Below are 19,982 nucleotides of genomic sequence, written 5' to 3' on the forward strand. Positions count from 1 at the left end.
TATACAGATAAAACATTGTCTGTAAGTAAATTTATAAAAGTAAGGTTACAATATATAATACATAATTATATTATATATAATATAGTTTTATGTTTTTAAAAGTATGTCTTCATTCTGGCATATAAGTTCCACAAGAGCAGGCACTGTTCCATGTTCAATGTTCCATGCTGCATCTTCAGCATCTGGCATAGTGCCGGGAACATAGTGCGTAGGAATCAAATACAATGTGATTTACAAAATAAAGAACAATTAAGGGCACTATTCAGATCACCTAAATCAGAGAGTGTAATCCCCATCTCTTATCTCGTGCTATACGTACATCTGAGTTTTTCTGAGATATTTCATTGATACTTAAACATCTGCTTGGGAGATGACTTTGAGTCTGAAGTCAAGGAGAATAAAATTGAATGAGGAAATCTCTCCTTCCCCATGAGATTCCCTACAGAGTTTACTTTGATGTTCATTCTTCAGAGAAATTGCGCTGCAGATGTGAATGGTAGCAGATCTACCAAAAGCAGCTCACGGGCTGTGGAAACTCTGTTAATGGCCTGTTGACCACAAGGCTACCTGCAAAATCATAGTCAACTGTGATGGATATGTCAGGAGTATCTGAGTGCCAACAGTTGTTTTTAGGACACTGAGTTGATTTTATTTGCTATTTATTTTATTATATAAAAGATTTTGGGTGACATAACATGGTGTGACTGGAATTTTTTTTTTAAATCTAGGCACAGTAACTTTTACTATTGAATGTTTTATCACACTTTCAAAAATAGTACTTAGCTTAATTAAACATCATTCACTATGACCTCTCCTTTTTAACCATAAAATAGAAAAAATTTCTAATAAAATATCCCTCAAATCCTAAAATATCTCTCTGATGAAAATTCTATACTAAAGACTAAAAGTTTCAAAAGAAAATGGAAGACAGGTGAGAAGTTCTGAAAGTAGTCCATGCAAAGGAGATAGGAAGATGAAACTAGTATTTGAAGGAATCTAATGAAATATAGTTGAATTGTGTCTGTTGAGGGGGCGGGAGCTGACACTAGAGAGGTCATCAGGGATCAGATCTTGAAGGACCATATTGAGTGATCATATGCCCAGTTTGCCTGGGAAAGTTCCAGTTGGCACCTGTGGTCCTGACATAATTATTAATAATTATACCCTCTTTCACGATAAAAATTTCTCCCTTTTGTACTACAAGTATATGGTTAAATTACCTACAACTCTAGTTACAACAATTGGATCTTGTCTTATGAGATAAGGGGAGTTATTGTGAAACTTTAATGCGACAATAGAATGTAACCATATTTGTGTTTTAAGAAGTCATTCTGAAGTGAAACTGTCTTTATTTGCAGAAGACAATATTGTATATAAAAATCATAAGGAATCTACAAAAACTGTTAGAATTAATAATTGCTAGAGCTAATATCACAGAATATAAAATTAATATACAAAATAAATTTCTTTTCTATATTATAGTAATTAACATTTGGGAAATAAATTTTAAAATATACAACTTAGAATAAAAGCCACAAAATACTTAAGAATAAAATTAAGGAAAATATGCAAGATGTCTACACTGAAATATACAGTAAGTTAGAAGAATTAAAGGAAACCTAAACAAACGGAGAGATTAACCTTGTTTATGGATTGCAAGACTCAAAATTGTGAAAATGTCAATGCTTTATAAGTTGATCTATATATTCAACACCATTTCAATAAAGACACAGCAGGACATTTTTGTTTTGTTTCACTTTGTTTTTGTATAAACTGGCAAATTTTCTAAAGTATATAAGGATAGGAAAGATTTAAAATAGACAAATCAGTCTCGCAAAAGAACGCATATGAATGTGTTTCATATTCATTACCTTGTTTCAAGATTTACCATAAAGCTACAGTGATCAGTAACATCGTCCTGACATTAAGAATACACAAATAGGGGCCGGCCACGTGACCGAGCGATTAAGTTCTCGAGCTCCACTTTGGCGGTCCAGGGTTTTGCCGGTTCGGATCCTGGGCTTGGACATGGCATTGCTCGTCAGACCACGTTGAGGCAGCGTCCCACATGCCACAACTAGAAGGACCCACAACTAAAAATACACAACTACGTGCTGGGGGAATTTTGGGAGAAAAAAGCAGAAAAAAAAAAAGATTGGCAACAGTTGTTAGCTCAGGTGCCAATTTAAAAAAAACAAAAACGAATAGACTAACAGACTGGAATACAGATTTAAGATTTCAGAAACAGACATAGACATGCATGTTAATAACATTTTGACAAAGTTACCAAGGAGAGTCAATGGGGAAGTATTTTCAAAAAATGGGGTTAAATCATTGGATAAATGTATGGCAGAAATTAATCTCAATCTCTAACATGTATTAAACAAGTACAGTGATAATTTGAGATGAATCATGAGATAAATAAAAAAGTTACAATTATGAAGTCTCTAGGAAAAAATCTGAAAATGTCTTTGCAAACTTGAAGAAGGCAAAAATTTCTTAGGACACAAAAACACTAATTATAATAGAAAAAAATGACAAATTGTGCTTTCTAATTAAACATTATGCTCATCTAAGTAAATAAATAACCCAAAGACCAGAAAAAATATTTTCCCTACATGTATTTGACAAAGGATCTTTATCTAAAATTTATAAAGTACTCCCACAAGTCAACAATAAAATAAAATAAAACAAAACAAAGCAAAAAACCTGAATAGATAAAACTTTCCTCCCATTATAATGGCTAAAATCCAAGACTCTAGTTATCAGCCTCCGACTATCCCTAGTGATCCCTATCTTCCGATATTCACACATTCACAGATTTTCCTAGACCGTTCTCACAAAAATTAACTCAAAAGAGATCAAAGACTTGAAGGTAAGATGTGAAACCATGAAATTCCTAGAAGAAAATATAGGCAGTACACTCTTTGACATCAATCTTAAAAGGATCTTTTCAAATATCATGTCTACTTGGGCAAAGAAAAAATAAACAAATGGGACTTGATCAGACTAAGGAGCTTTGCAAGGCAAAGGAAACCAGGAACAAAACGAAAAGACAACCCACCAACAGGGAGAAAATAATTGCAAATCATATATTTGATAAGGGGTAATCTCCAAAATATATAAAGACTGATACAACTCAACAACAAAAAAACAACTCAGTCAAAAAATGGGCGGAGGATATGCACAGACATTTTTCCAAAGAAGATACAGATGGCCAAGAGGCACAAGAAAAGATGTTCAACATTGCTAATCATCAGCGAAATGTAAATCAAAAATCAAAACTACATTGAGATATCACATTGCACCTGTTAGAATGGGTATAAATTGCCAAGATGAAAAATAACAAATGTTGGAGAGGGTGTGGCTAAAACGGAACCCTCATACATGGCTGGTGGGAATGCAAACTGCTGCAGCCACTATGGAAAAGAGTATGGAGATTTCCAAAAAAATTAAAAGTAGAAATACAATACCACCCAGCTATTCCACTACTGGGTATTTATCACAGAACTTAAAATCAACAATTCAAAGAAACTTATACACCCCATCTTCATTGCAGCATTATTCACAATAGCCAAGACATGGAAGCAACCTGAGTACCCATCTAGTGATGAATGGATAAAGAAGATGTGGTATATCTATATAATGGAATGGTACTCGGCCATAAAAAAAGACAAAATAGTCCCATTTGCAACAACATGGACGGAACTTGAGGGTATTATGTTAAGTGAAATAAACCAGACAGAGAAAGACAAACACCATACGATTTTACTCATATATGGAAGATAAACAAATACATGGACAAATGGAACAGATTAGTGGTTACCAGAGGGGAGCGGGGTTGGGAGGTAGGCATAAGGAGTAAAGGGGCACATATATATGGTGAGTGACAAATAATAATATACAACTGAAATTTCACAAAGTTATAAACCACCATGACCTCAATAAAATAATAATAATAATAATAAAGAATAGCAACATACATGAATTTGTTCTGAATAATGAGCTGAGTAATTTTCCTCAGAAACTCAAAGACAATGGTTTCACGCTATCTCTGGGAAAAAACCCTTCCTTGCTATAGTGAGGGAAGTTGTCTTCAGGAAGAAGTCCCATGTGTCAACATATATTTTCTTGTTATACTGGGAGCTAATCCACATGTATTAGAAATACTATCAAGTTTACGATAATGATCTAAAATGAATAAACCATATAAGCATTCGAGAAACTTAGGGACCTCTATCCAATTTCCTCATCTTACACAAGTTAAGACAGGCAACTGGAGAATTAGGGAATTTTTATTGAGAAACCCCTCTCTTGTGCTTTCCCCAAATGTAGAGTTTAACAAGGGTGGGGAGGCTACTTATGCCTCTAGGAATATCCCCAGGAAATAAATAATGACCCTGTAGTAGTAATAAAAACAGCAACAATAATATATAAAGGACGCTTACCATGTGCCAAGTTCTTAATATGCATTATAATTACTACTCCAAAAATCTTATGGAGAATAATTGTCTTCCTTTTTTTATATGAAGATGCTGAGGCTGAATGAAATTAAGTAGGTTTACCGAGGGCCATTGAGTAGTAAATGGCAGGGGTAGGAATTTGAATCCTGGTTAAATGTGGCTCCATAGCTTATGCTCTTAAGGACCACACTACACTGTAGAACCCATTTGCTTTTTTGTTCTTGTCAGCAGTTATATATGTTGCATTTAGAATGAGATACTGTAGAAAAGATGAAAAGCTTCTTCTTTCTTTTTTTCAAAGAAGATAAATTTCAGGAAAAAGGAGAAGAAATTTTTATTATTTAATTAAACAATAATTATTGAATATCTATTTGGGGTAAGGCACCTCTCTAAAAGTCTGGGGTGTATCAGTGGATGAAATAGCATTTCTCTCTAATCAATCTTGCCTTCTAGCTGAGGGAGATAGGAAATAAAAAGTAAAAGTAATAAACCAGTAAGCAATCTAATAAAAAATTGTCTACTTCCTTACTGAAGGCTGAGAGTACTAAGGTAAGATAAAACATAGAAGAAGATAAGTGGGATGGTGAGTACAGGATTTAGGGGTATTTGCACCGATCAGTGAATGATCAGTATAGGCCTCATTGAGAAGGTGAGATCTGAGCAAGATTTGAAGAAGGTGAACTAACCAGTGGATGTCTGAGAGAAATGCATTGCATAGGGAAGAGAATATTAAATGTACTTTCTTTGTTGTTATCGTGACTGTCTTGGGAACTGAGAAAAACATTTGAGAAGTGTTACACTCTCATTTAATACAAGTGTGGTAGACTACCAAGAAGAGGCAGAACTTGCTAGAAAAGGCCAAAAACCAGCCTTGAGTTCCCTTTTCTTCACCCACCTTATAGCCTTATACTAGAAGTTCAGGGATTCAGTGAGAGAGGAGTTCTTGTGGAAGAGGGTTATCCGCCTAAGAATAGAAAGAGCTGTGCTGTGTCATCTCCCTTCCTCCCACAGTGGTACTGGCTCCACCTGTACCTCAAGGCAATTGAAAATGAAAGCCAAGAAATCCACTCAAAGATGTCTAAGTCTAGGAAGACTAACAGAGGTAATGCGTCTCTCTATCCCAAACAGAAAATTTGCATATCTGCTTCTTAGTGTTCTCTGAACACAGGGTGGATAGAGAATTCTTAGGGAAATTTGACATGCATTCTTTAGAATCTGAGCAGTTCAAATGACTACCATAGCCTGATTCTTTCCTGAAAAAGTCTAAAGGTAACAGGGTGGTTTGAACAACCCCAACAGTGAATCTGAGTGAGAAAGAACTTCAGTTTCAGAATCTGACAGGCAATTTTGCTGTTTTGTTATTTATTTATTCATTCATTCATTCCTCATGAGCTAAATGGATGCCAGGCAAATAGTCATATTGGAATCATTTTAAAAACACTGTCTATTTGGCAAGACAATGCTAGCAGAGAGTCAGGGTGAACGTGTCCTCAAAGTGCAGTTGAGAGAGTGTCGTACAACGTCAGCCATCATACAGCATAACCCACATCAGGGAATGTAGTGCAATGCTGGAGGTTCCCAGAAGAAAGGAGGAAGAGGATTACCTCCATAGAACTCATCCAATTCCCGCACGAAAGAATGACTCAGCATCATGCATCTGTCACCCAGACAGTTCAAATTAAGATCTTTCTACTCCTTTATCTGTCCTCCCTCCCTCCACCACAATCTTGAAAAAGCCAAAAGCAGCATAATAAGAGGAGAGAAGGAGCCTAACAAAAAAGTGAAGAAGCAGTGTCAGGCTGCAGAAATCTTAGGGCAGGCCTGATCAGAGAACAGAAAAAAATTCCAACTGAATGAGAGATTGAAGGATCAATTTCAAGGAGAATTTAATACCTGAAAATGAAATTATTCTAAACTCTAAGAGGAATGGAAAGGTTCTGGAATTTACCTTAGATATTACCCAGATGTGGAGAAGAGAGATTCAACAGATGAGGTTTGAAGAGAAACAATTTCTAGATGATACTTATCTAAGTCCAGCATGTTCAATAAATCAGTTATTGTGAAATTCAGGCAGATTTTAAGCATCATCTCATAATACAAAGGGTAAAATTAAATATCTTAATAATAATATCTAAACATGGCTGTATTTCTATCATTCATTTTCCACATTTTTAGGAGTGGACATCACATATTCCAATATACCAATATCAATCAAACGTCTTATAGATATAACAAAAAATGTTAGTTATAGGCTTAAGGGACTTCCCTAAGATAACTTAGTTTATAAAAATTATGTGGGTGTAGAATAAACTAAAAATAACTAAATATTTATAATTTCCAATAACTTGATCAATGAAGTATGATTTTATAAAGATTGTGAAGTTATTATTTAAATAATTTAAGTAATCATTTAAGTAATTTGTTGTGGAATTGAATGAAGAATAATCAAGTCCAAATATATCCATTTTTAAAAATTCAAGGGGTGTTTTTTGAAAATTATTAAAAACTAATTTTTAAATAATGTAAACTTCTATCAACAAAGGAAAGTTAAAAGGAGATAATTTGTTAAATGATCATTTTTACCTGAAATCATCAAGATGCTGCTGTTATTGTCCAAAAATTATCACTTCAAATTTTCCCTATGAAGAAATACCAGAGAAAACTACTTTCCTTTCAAGAAATGGAAAATATCTGAATGCTGCCTCAAATTTAAAATGCCTTATTTCTTCTTTCATTTTGGAATAATTTAAGAAGAATATGTACTCACTCAATCTCTCATCTATTGGGGAAATTATTCTTTTATGAGATAAAAAAGACATTATCCAAAAGTGGCAGATTTGTGTGTAGATGCCTGAGTATAGGGCAACTTGCTTTTAGAAAGACGATTATTTGAAAAGAACTAAATGCTTGCTTATTCTAATAGAATAAGATGAAGGGGGATACTGGAAGAAAATAGGTAAAATAGGTTTTAAGAAACAACTGATAATTTATTAACATGTAATTACTAGCATCTATTCTTTTACCAAAAGATTATAATGTATCAATATCGAAAAATCACTGAGGCACTAAAATCTCCTGTACATATTTCTATAGGCCATTCGCAGTGCATTTTGCACTTAATTCCAAAAAAGCTCCAAAATAATCACTGTATCTCTTGATCCTATTGTATCCAAGTTTTCATGCTTAATATTTCTGAAATTAATTGAAGCTCACAACTGTTATGATTTTATGACCATTTAAGATGGTCATGTTTCTTTTTTCCCTATTTGACTGTATTTACCTATTCATGTTGGATTGACAAAGACTCAGAGAAGAAATATCAGTTGCAAGTGATGGTAGGAAAATAGATCCATTTTCAAGCATATAACTTGAAGACTTACAGGATAGGAAGTGGGTTGAGCAAAAACCCATCAACTGGCCATTGATTAGTGAATTTAGTCTATGTTAAAATAAGATCATGTATGACCGTGTAGCTAATTATCCTTAATATGGTCCTCTATTACATAAATAATATTTTAAAAATACTAAAGAAAAATCATTTTCAAAACACTTTTTAAAAATTTACACCACTTTTCTCCTTCAAAAAAGTATTATTCATTTTCTCAATTGGAGGGTGAAAACCTCTCCAACTGAGACCAACAAATCCAGCAAGGACCGTAGTGACCAAGAAAAGAATGTTGGAATATCGAAACCAATCAATTAGATAATTGTAGATCAGTTTCAGCTGGCTGGTGGGATCTGTTTCTCTGTCCCGTTCTTTCACCATGCTAGGATGCTGTTATAGTCTCTCACAGCACCATGTGACTTTCTTATGTCGCATTTACCTGAGTTAAAATTTAATAATTGCCTGTACACCTCTTTGACCATTGCCTGCCACCCAGTGAGAATTCACACTCCATCATGGCAGATATCGTGGCTTCTGTTGCCCCGTAATAATACATCTGGTTCCTACCACAGATCTGGCTGAAATACTGTTCGTTTTTGTATCCAGAGTTGTTTCCCTCAATTATGTATTTCAAAACTGTTTTCAAAAGCAACTTATAAAAAGGTACTAATAACCTACAAAAAAGAACGTGAATAAGTCAGTCATTTATTTCTTTGAGATTATATTGGAAGTTATATTCAGATTGTTTGGGCCATTTTATTTAAATATGTCCAGATAAATTACAGAACTCAGTATACATTTGTCTCACTACGTATACTTTGGTTCTACAACTAAACAAGTTCATGGCAGGGTTTCAATTATTACAAAGGACCTTTGCTTAAAGAGCCTTCCTTGTTCTCCCCACTATTATGTTATTTGGTATTCACATGGTTTTCTTTATGAATGGGTGGAGAGTGTAATATCAGTGCTACTTATTTAGCATCTACATGGCACTTTATCTATAGAGTTATACAATGATTTTTATAATGATATAGAATTAGTACCGTATTTTGCACACACATATCATAATACTATAGGGCTTAATGTGATTTAGAGTTAAATTTTCTTTTTACTCTAAGCCACTAATGTGTAACTTAAAAGAAGTTTTTTATTTCCTTTTAAAGATTATTTATTCTCTAGGATATGGAAGAAATGAATAGCAAATAACCCTCCAGTAAAGCAAACTGAAGAGGCCTTTTACATCTCAAAACAATCCAAGGATTTCTCTATTTTTAGAAAGAAAAAGGTGACTATACTTGTGTAATGTGGTAGATTGCGCTAGAAATGTGACTAGGGCAGTCAATCCTGCTGGACAGCTAATATTCAAGGAGCCTTGAGTAAGTCCCTTAACCTCTCCATATCTCATTTTTTACAGCCATCAGAAGGATAAAATATTATCTTCCTCATCTAACTCATAAGGCTATAGAGAGAATAAGAATGTGCATGCAAACATTCTCAGAAAAATTAAAGCCCCGATTTCTAGAAATTATAAGTTCCTCTTCCTCTAGAAATTAAAACTCGATATTAAGTTATCACATGCCCAAGTTAACCAAGCAGTTTCTTGTATGATTGAGATAATTAAAAATGTCAACGTTAGATGTCTATGTATTGAGGATAAAGATATCCAGATATTGAAGTAGTAATATTATTTCTACTTTGATATTCAGTATAGTTGCCTGAATTTTATCTCTCACTTTTCTAAGGATTTTTGTGGGAAAACTGCAGGGTGATGTTGAGCAAGATATTCTGTAAACTTGCTCAATGGAAGGCAGGATCTCTGAAAATGAGATGACACGCAGTAGTTAAATTGCTGGATAACGACTGAATTGTAGATTAAACTCTGCTCTATTTATGCAGACATAACCATTAAGAAAATATATTTTCTAAACATAATTTTGGTTGAGGGTCTAAATAATGTTATTTAACATGTTCTTAAACTCATAAAACAACTGAATAGCAGATTATTTCTGAGCATTTTTATTTAGAGCTTTCAATCGAGATAAGATAAATTTAATAATGGTGTGATTGATGGCAACTGAGCATCTCAAACCGTGCTGCTATACAGAATGAATATTTTAATTTCTTCAGAGGGCAGATTGGATGCAAGATGTCTGTTCTAGATTCCATTATCTGAAGATAGACTCAAATAATTATAAAAATTCGAGCTAATAAATATCTTATAGATAATCAAGACTAGTTAGTACACTTATAAGAAAGCACATTGATGGGATGAAACTGGTCCAAAACTTCAGAAGATAATTAGTGATAGATATAAAATATAACCAGTTATCTTTATGATGTGTACATATACATATTTTTAAATATTTTTTGAGAGAAAACTCCAAATTTATTTACACAAAAAGGGCATCTTTAGAAAAAGACATACTGAGATAAGAGTGGCTATGGCCCAGAAGAAAAGACAGGGAAGAAACAGGCTTTCTGAGGCCCTACGTGGGGAGAAGGGCTCTGGGACAAAGTGATAAGCACTGGGTAAATGCTGAGTGGTGGGGGCCACAGAAAGGAGAAAGCTCCCGTTGGAGCAACACTGTTGGCAGGTCACGGGTAAGACTCACAGTGACCTCGCTGATAACTCTGTCAGGGATCCCAGTTAGTTAGTGCTGCTGAGTGGAGTGAGAGCTGCACCATGGTTCCTGGAGGGCACCACCAAGGGACATAGGACAGGAAGCCCAGGATGGGGAGTATATGTATACATATACACACATTTATTTTATATATATATATACATATATGTTTATTCATTGTTATACATCTACCTCTATCTCTAGCCACATACATAATTATCATTATTTTATATTACTTCTAATTATCTGCTTTTTTAAGCCAGTCATTTAATCTCTCTATAATCTTGATTTCTAAGTCTGTCAAACGTGATTGACAATAACTACTTCACAGATTTTAGTAAAATTGTGTGCACACAATATATATTAATTATATATTAACTAATTAAAATTTATTTTATATAATTAAGATATAACCTTTATTAATTGAAATACATATTATTTATTAATATTTATACGTAAAAATTTGGTTCCATGTTTATATGCACATGACACAATTAGATGTGAAAATCTGAAATTGATACTAGGTTGTGACTATTTGGTTTCTGACTTTGAAGATGTCGTATAGATCTCTTATAACCCAGTGACAGAGAGATGAATTATTCTCTCCACATCTACCTGAATAGGGTATCACATCTGGAATGTCCATCCCACTGGAAATTCTGAATCTTTAAGTATTTAAATTGTGCTGACACCCATGGTCGTCAAATAATTTCTGAACTGTGCTGATTATAACTTTTAACCAATCTTCTGTGATCAGTGACTTTAGCAGAAGTACTTTGGAGAACTATGTAGGGGAGGAAAAGGTAGTTTTCCTTTACCTTTCTAGGTTCTTGGCTGAGACACCCTATAATAAAAAAAATAAGAGAAAAACAAACAGAAGTTTAATAACACGTATTCCTCCTGTACACACAGGAGAGACCCAGGAAAACTGAGTAACTCCCTGAAATGGCCCAACCCACCACCCTAAAGGCCATCACTAGCTAAAGACAAAATAAGATGTGGAGGTGGGGGGACCCAGTTATGGGAGATTATCAGGCAAAGAACCGTAAACAAGGGTAAAGTTGCTCTGCAGATTTAAGTCTCTGCCTCCTCCATTGATAAATTTCTAGAGATTTAGTCATCCTTCTCTTCCTGGTACTGAGAGGAAGACACCCTTACAAATGGAGATTTCCATTATAAATGTAAATGCCTCTTACAAAAGGGTATCTTCTATATTTACTTTTCAGAGTTTTTCCTGTGTCTGCTGTCTTAAAAATAATCAGCCTAAAATAATCCTTATGGCAAAGAGGCATATTTTGGCATGTCAAATTTTGCTCCCCTTCAATCACAAGTATGCGTCATTCCAATAAAGCCTACTTGTACTTAAACTGTGGAAAGTCTATCTTGGAGTTGCTAGGAAATTGTGACAGTGAGAAATAGCCCTGGCCTTAGTAACATAATATTTACAACAAAGATAAAGTCTCTAAAGTCGGTCGTAACTTTCAATTTGAACAGAAATCCTTGACATGAAACAAATTTTAAAATGTGTATAAGAGAGACTTCTATCATTAAATACTTTGCAATTCAATTGTTTTGAGATGATTAACTCTTCTAAACTGAATGCAAGATATCAGAGACACATTTATGTAACTAATTATTTAAATTAAAAGTCAATTTTTCAATTCCTGCCTACAATCCAGATGTTTTGTTTAGAAGGTGGTGGGCAGCTGAATTCTGAAAAATACTGGGTGATAAGTATTTCTTTTCTTTTTTTTAAGGTAGATGTTTATCTCAGGGTAGACTGTTTGAAATGTTATGTCTACAACCAAGCCATAAAATATGCTGAGAAAATGATTTTTTCTAAGTAACACCAGGTGGAAAAGATAGGACGTAACAAGCTTGTCTATAGAGATTAATTCTGTAAATAAAGAGAGTTATAGTGAAGAATTACAATACTCCCTCTACATGCATGGTCATAGCCTGTTAAAGTTAAAAACTATGAAAAAATTAGTTATGGGATGCAAAATTTTAGGAGCTCATAGGAAAAGTCACCTGAAGCATTTCTATTCTGGCACAGAAAATATTTACAAATCTTTAATTCAATTTTCTTTTAAAAAATTCAGTAGTGGCACTTCAAAGTAAGAGTTACATTAATTATCGAAAATTCAATCAAATTCATCCCTGTTCAACGTATCCTTGAAAGATAATTCCTTGCCACTCTAAGTATATTATAAAGTCTTCTTTTATTCTAATAGAAATAAAAACATCCTTAACTCTAGCTCTTGTTCCTATTTACTCTAAATAATTTTCTATTGTATCCCAATTTCTTTCTTCTGCTTAGGGTATTTCTACTCTAAGATGGAATGTAGTTACATCAACAGAGTTTATAAGATAGTGAAATTTGTTTTAAAACCTGTATATATGAATATTTGTACATGGAGTGTATATAGTCTGTCCATACAGTTTGTGAGTACAGTTACACACACATTCATGTGCGTATGCAAGTTTTATGTTTTCAATCAATGTTTTCTCATAATGAAGTGAGTTTATTAAAATTCTGTATAGTTATTTCTTATCCTTTATGGTTTGTATAATACACTCAGTGATTTACATTCAAATAGAAAATGCTGTATATAAAATTGGCTCATTGTGCTCAGTTGAAGTGGTAATAATCAAAGCACTTGTAAACATTATATATGGTGGTGAATAAACTTTTGGAAATCAGTAAAGCATATGCCACTTTTCTTCAATGTGTGATCTAGGGTACTTGTTGAAAGTGAGTATTCCACCTCAGACATAACGATTCAGAATCTCTCAGTGTATGCTTCAGGAATCTCCATTTTAGCAAGTTCTCCAGGTCATTCTTACGACATCTTAGATCATTTTGAGTTTCAGAAATTAACTATTTCACATAAGAAGAAATATTAGCTATTAACATCCTCACCCCAATGCTTTAAATTCCTCCTGGTTTTACTTTTGTGTAGACACAATCTAATGAATTTAATCAATTTAATGAGGGGGAGAACTTACTCTTTGGAGTTACGCAAATCAAAAAGTCAATTAATTATTATCTTTAAAATTTCCCTTCAACTTTCTAGTTGGTACTACTGTCACTGTTTACCCAAAAAGCCTCCATCAAATTGGTTCCTAGTACTCCATATTTTTTCAGTACTCATTGTCCTTCTTTAGGATCAGCTTCAGAGATCAGAGCTTCTGTTTCCATCCAGCGCTATTCAGCCATCCAAATGGCTTTTTTATGGGGTTGCAGCAAAGTGAAACTCTGATCACATTCTCTGCACCAAATTGCACTGACTCCATTCTCAGTCATTATTGAGAAAATGTAAAAATCCTCCTATTGAAGAGTTTACATGACACATAATCCCATCATTTAGAGCTATTTAAACAGCTCATCTAGGCTACTATGCTAAGAATTGAAAATTAAAATATATCACTAAGTTTTACTTTTTATAATATTGGGAAAGAAACAGTGGAGCTATTGCAACAAGAAGACATCTTAAATATGAAAATATTATGAATAAAATTACACATTTTTTGGTTAAAATAAGACCACTGGAGACAAAATACATAAGATTATCCTCATCTATTTAGTTATAAAGTTATTTACTAACATGGATGTGAGTAGGAAGGAAAGATGTGTTTCCCTATGACTTGTCTTGATTTTAATCCACAGGTTTCATAAATGGTAGAAACATGAGAATATTTTCTATCCAAAAAGTAACTATCAACCCTCTAATTTCGAAAACAAATTAAGAGATACACACAACATTTAATAGAAAAATATGCGTGCAAATTTTGAATAGAAAAAATTGTTTTTCCAGGATTCCACTAAAATAAATGGCACATAAACCATTTCCAGTGAAAGGCCCTCCCTTCTTCTGAGAAAGCTACTTAATCTTATACTCTTAATGAAAATACACTTTATTTTTATAGTAAAGGAGAATGGTATGAAAAGTGCTGTGAGAGTTACGCAGGCCCTCTCTCTGCTTAGAAACCCCAAAAAGAGGCTTCACTCCTTGTTTTGCCTGGGTTTCTTCAGTATCAGAAATCTACATTTCTCATTACCTACCCTAGAGAATGAAGGACCCAAAAAGTTAACTAGAAATTTTCAATAAAATAAATAATAGTTTAACCACCATCCCTTTTAGCTCCCTGTGTTACACCTACTACTTAAAAGAGTGGTGTCAACTCCCATGAAAACCTTAGGGAAATGGCTTGATTTTTTTTGTAGCTAGTTTTTCTTTTCCTTTTTTTGGGGGGGGCAGATTTGAGGTAATTCTTATGGAGTTTTATTTCAAAATGACAGCATAGAAGAGTGTAAGTAATGTAAATAGAGGACCTCTAACCTGCCTTTGGTCCTGGCTGGAAATCCTGAAAGGATGAGTGTGTGGGGGTGTTATTTAGGTGGGTTGTTAAATGGTGAACAATACGTGAAAGGATATTCCCCTGACACTTTTGGTGCAAGAAAGTTCAAGAAAATTTAGGTGCAAAGCACTTCAGAGCACATACCTGCTCAGGGTTTTGGGGAAACCATCGCCCCCCCCCCCTTTCCCATCTTTTCTATTCAGTGCAGCAAGGTGGTAAGACATTAATCCATAATTTCAAAATTTGGGCATCACATTCACCTGGTTCAGCATATCTATCAACACTGCAGGAAGGCCAACTCTTTTCCAGACATATATTCCTCCATGCATTCATCAACTACATTCTCCACCCCTGCCCAGTAGTCCCCCTACCATCTCAAGAAGGGAGTAAAGATAATCAGAGCAGGGTCCCCAGACATCATTAGTGCCCCCTTGGCTCTGTCGACCTTCTGTCTGCACTATATGGATGTCCTGTGTAGATTTAGAGATGTCCTGTGAGGTCAGACAAGCCTCTTTCCCTTTGGCCCTAGTCAGGACTGCTGTCCCTGGTGCTGAAGCATGTTTTCCCATCAGAGAGGCTGCTGCCAGGTCTATGGGGCTGGATAGAAAACCTGGGTGACTGATCGTAAGAATGCCCAGGTGCAGGAGCAAGCAGTACTTTGGTGTACAGGAACAGAATCCCTCCTCCCACACACATATCTCCTGGGTGTGCGCCAGGACCCCATCTGCAGTTTTCTCCTCCAGACCCCCACCCCAAACGCCTCCAATACGGCCTTAAATGCCGGCATGTATCAACACAGCCCACCTCGACAACAGATTGCAGTAACATCAAAATGCTATCCCAAAACACAAAGTCTTTATGACGTTAGCTTTTCCACTCTAAAACAAAACAAATAAATAAATTCCAATAAATTAATAAATAAACGAAAGTGACCTTCGTCATTCCTCCCTCCCTTTCCCGCCGCCTATATTCACATTCCCCTAAATTCTAAAGCCCCAAATCCTAGAAGAGTGCTCTAAATCCGGGTGGTCTCCGTAGTTCCACATCCCCACCCCTTCCCCCACCTCTCCGGAGCAAAACGACACCGAAAACAGCCCATCTTACCCCGGGTAGAGCGACAGCAGGAGCAGAATCCACACCGTCATTTTCTGTGAAAATACAGGAGTCGAGTAGACTGAGCTTCCTGTGCTCCATATATTTGTCGAACTCATGGCTTTTTTTTTTTCTTCCTCTGCCTCTTGCCTCTTGGTTGCAGAAGCCCTCCCCTTTGTATTATTATTATGCTTATGATCTGATGGTGGCTCCCCCCACCTGCCTCTAGTAGGGCTTGTCACTGGGGAGCTGTATTGCTACCAGCTTCAGGAATTAATATTCAGGGAACAGAAATAAGATCAGCACAAACGCTTGCAGATACCATCAAAGCGTCAGTTCAGGGAGCAGCTTCCAAGTCTGGGAGAATAATATAATTGAGGCAGGGGGAGGGTACAGGGAGAGACGCATACCGAGACAAATAAGGGAGAGAGAAATGCGCGCACACATACTCATTTCCCTCACACTCACACATACTCCCCCAGGTCCATCGACTTAGGTTTGTTTGCTTGCTTTGTTTTGATTCTTTCTTTAGAGGGGGCCGGGCTGTGTGTGTGTACGCGCGTGTGTGTGTGCGTGTGTGTATTTAAAAGAAATAGAAAAATCACTAGAATTTCTGCGTGATCAGCTATCACGCAGGTTAACTATGAGGTCAAAGTGGAAGTGATGCACGCTGCTGCAGCACGAATTAACACATGCGTGGTGTCTTTCCAGCGCTTTTTAACCCTTCACGGCACACACAGCATGCAAGGACTGGCTTTCGTGGGGACAAGAGATGCTTTAGCAATCCCATAAACTGTGTCACCAACGACAGAAGTGTATCTCCTCAGTTCTGCCAAGAATCCTTATTTAAAATCATGCAGTCTTGGAAATCATTATTACAATGTGGGGGAGGGGAGCAGAGAGTGGGGGAGGAGAGACTGTTTCTCTGTAAGCCATCCTATAGGAAAACAGATTTGGTGGATTTTCAATTTGAATGAAGGGAGAAATACTGAAAGAATTAAAAGAAATTAAGAAATTCTGTGCTCCCCAGGATTCACTACTCCTTTTTCTGCTCTCCATCCCCAGCGAAAATGTAGACACAAACTACTTGAAAGTTGAAGAATGTAAATGTATGGGAATAGCTGCCTGAGTAAAGAGTGTAGACCACAAAATAGGAGGCTGCTTTTTAAAGGAAGGTTGGACAAAGGGGGAGGGTTAAGAGGATATTTAACAATATAAAGGGATTTTTGTCTGCTGTGTGGGATTGACTTTTTTTTTTGTTCTGCCTCGTGATAATCTTGAAAATTTCTGGGGTGGATGAGTAGTGTTAGTATGCTTCCCTCTTGCCTAGAATGTTACCATGGATACTGATACTTGGGAGATATCCCTCTTTGCCAACCTAGTTCATCTGCCACAGAGGAAACCCCATTCACTCATCACGGAGAATAAAGTGGAGGAGGGTTTCAAGGTTTCTGTAGAGTAAGGGCCACAGCAAAGATGTTCGTATAGAGGTACAGATGAAGACGACCAATCAGACACCTTCCTGGAACTTAGCAGGGAGTCATTGCAAAACCAGTGCCTTTTCTACAAGAAAAAAGTCTTCTAGGTAGGGAACTTGAGTAAGGAGTCCAGGAGGCATAGAAATATAACATGAGATGAGTAGGTCCATACCATCTCCAACCCTAAAATATACCCAAGAGAAACAGTGAGAAGACAGAGGCTGAGGAGACACATTCTGATGATGAAGCAAAAAAGACCTGACAGACACACCTGCAAATGTGCATGCTCTTAGAACTCTGCTTCAGGCAGTTATTTCATGGCATTTGAGCAAAATCCAATTAAAACAACAACATTCACGTGTAGCAGTCAAATGACTTCATTCCATTGTGATTAAACTAGTGGCAGAACAAATGTAAATCCCTCTCTTTGTAATTCTCTTGTTCCTTGCTGCACTGTGAGGCACTTGGCCCCTCCTTATATTTACAGTTTTTCACAAAAAGAGCCTAGGTTTTTAATAGCTGTATATTCATTTTTAGTGAAGATATTCTATCATATTTTTGTAGGCAGAGGCTTACATCTCAGGTGCCTACTAAAACTAAGCAAGTGAGACAAGTGGAAGAAAAGGCCTGGCTGTGAATCTGTAAAGTGGTAAAAACCATGCACACTGGAGTGACCACAGCCCATCTGAATGGACTTCCCACTGCTCTGTTCCAGTCAGAGTTGCCAGAAGAAACGGAAATAAAATTATGAGAAATGTCCTAGTTTTAAAACACAAAGGATGTCAAACCAAACAGATATGCAGGCCATTAGGTTGCAAATATTGGTTCATACCTTGTAAAAAACTGATGCGACAAGTCCGTCTTTTACCATATGGAACAGTCCCAATTTTCCAATGTGAGTTTCTTCCCTTGAGTTTAGTGACAAGCATATTGAAGCTGCGAGAAAGAATGCTATCACATTCACAGAGTAGTAATTTATACACTGATTCCTTATCAGTATCCTAATGATCCCTATAAGTTATCACCTATTTCAATAACAGAATACCTCTCAGCATATTAAGAGAATGCACAGAGGAACTTTTACTATTTATAGTATCTGGGTACAATTTTAACTGTGCTATTCTTGGATAGTAGGTTTCAGTTTTCCTTTATAGATCTTTCCTATCTAGTGGTTGCTCTCTGAAATTAAATTATTTTAATATATTTTCTAAGATTTTGCAACACATACTGTATTCACTGGTATTTGTAAGAGATCTCATCTAGTAATTTTTTTTAGTAATAATCTTTTATATTCATTCTTGCCCATTTTTAAGAAGATGCATTTATAATAAATATTTAAATAACCATGATTTGATAAATATGATGCTTATATTTTCATTGTAAATAGTATATGTATATATATGCATACATCTATGTTAAAATTTAAAATTATTAAAAAATAGAAAGAAGAAAAACTACCATCTTCATCCTCTCATTCAAACAGGCCACTGTCAACATATTGGAGAATTGTTTTGCAGGTTAATTTTCTCTGAATAAAATTTTATTTTTACTTTTAATTTGACATTCTATTATTATCATTATAATGCTATGCCCAGAAATGAATTATGAGGTCAGAAGTTGGACCAGTTTGGTTGTTGATACCAAATATCTTAATTTCTGAGGAATTAAAATATATTACTTAGGTTCTGGTTCTGGTAATGATGAAGTAGGTTAACCATCCTGCAGGTAACAGTTATAACTGGAGGGCAAAATTTTAAATAAACAGCTATGTAAAGTACTGGAAAATTCCTGAAAGCAGACAGAAAGTGGTGAAGATTTGACCATAGAAAGAGGAAGTTGAAGTGGATGAGATCTAAGATTACATAGCTTTTCCCCTGAGTACACTTAAAGGATTGCTGACTTTTTCCTGTTTGCCTGGAACTCCCCTGGTTTTAGCATGGAAAAATCCCACATCCCAGGAAAACCCTCCATCCCAGAGGTGCAGGATGGTTAGAATCAGGAGAAGATAGCAACCTTATTGTTTTGAGGTTTAAGAGGAGAGTGTGGGGCTGCCAAACTAACTTATATTGAGGGGGAAATCATAGAAATAAAATAACAACAGAAAAGTAAGACTCCAAATCTGTATGCAAACTTCCCTTAGGTGTTTGCTTTTGGGTGAAAAAGACACCAAGAAGCCTGGAAGAAAAGCAAAACTGAAAGGCTGGAAAGGTTGAACCAATATTTCAGCTATCACTCACTGCAGGGAGTTTGGATTTTGAATCCCACCAAGTTAGAGGGTCTTGATAAATACTTCAGACCTTCCTTTAAAACTCTAGAAGGATCACAAGCCTTCTCTGTTCTAGGACTAAGGATTTGCTCTAAGTCTGAGGACAAAGCTGAAACAAAGCCAAAAGTAGTAGAAAACTAATTCTGCTCAAGATCAATGTGATTTGTCAATAATTTAACTCCTATTAGAACAAAAATCAACATTCTTCAAGGAGTATTAAAAATCAGGATGTCAATAATATACAAATTATCTGATATGTGGTAAAAAAAAAAGTAAGGCATTCAAAATACAAGATACTACGACACATATTTAAAA

The 19,982-nt window shown here is 35.5% G+C and overlaps 1 protein-coding gene across 1 annotated transcript in view; it reads right to left on the reverse strand.

Moving 5' to 3' along the window:
* GABRG2 (gamma-aminobutyric acid type A receptor subunit gamma2) overlaps positions 1–16,042 on the reverse strand; it is a 97,469-nt gene extending 81,427 nt beyond the window's left edge. Inside the window, exon 1 of the mRNA XM_046667851.1 lies at positions 15,936–16,042. Coding sequence (XP_046523807.1) covers positions 15,936–16,042 — 107 coding nt within the window. The remainder of the gene's footprint in view (positions 1–15,935) is intronic.
* Between the last annotated feature and the right edge of the window lie 3,940 nt (positions 16,043–19,982).

The sequence above is a fragment of the Equus quagga genome, chromosome 7 (genome assembly GCF_021613505.1).
Source record: "Equus quagga isolate Etosha38 chromosome 7, UCLA_HA_Equagga_1.0, whole genome shotgun sequence".
Classification (NCBI taxonomy): Eukaryota; Metazoa; Chordata; class Mammalia; order Perissodactyla; family Equidae; genus Equus; species Equus quagga.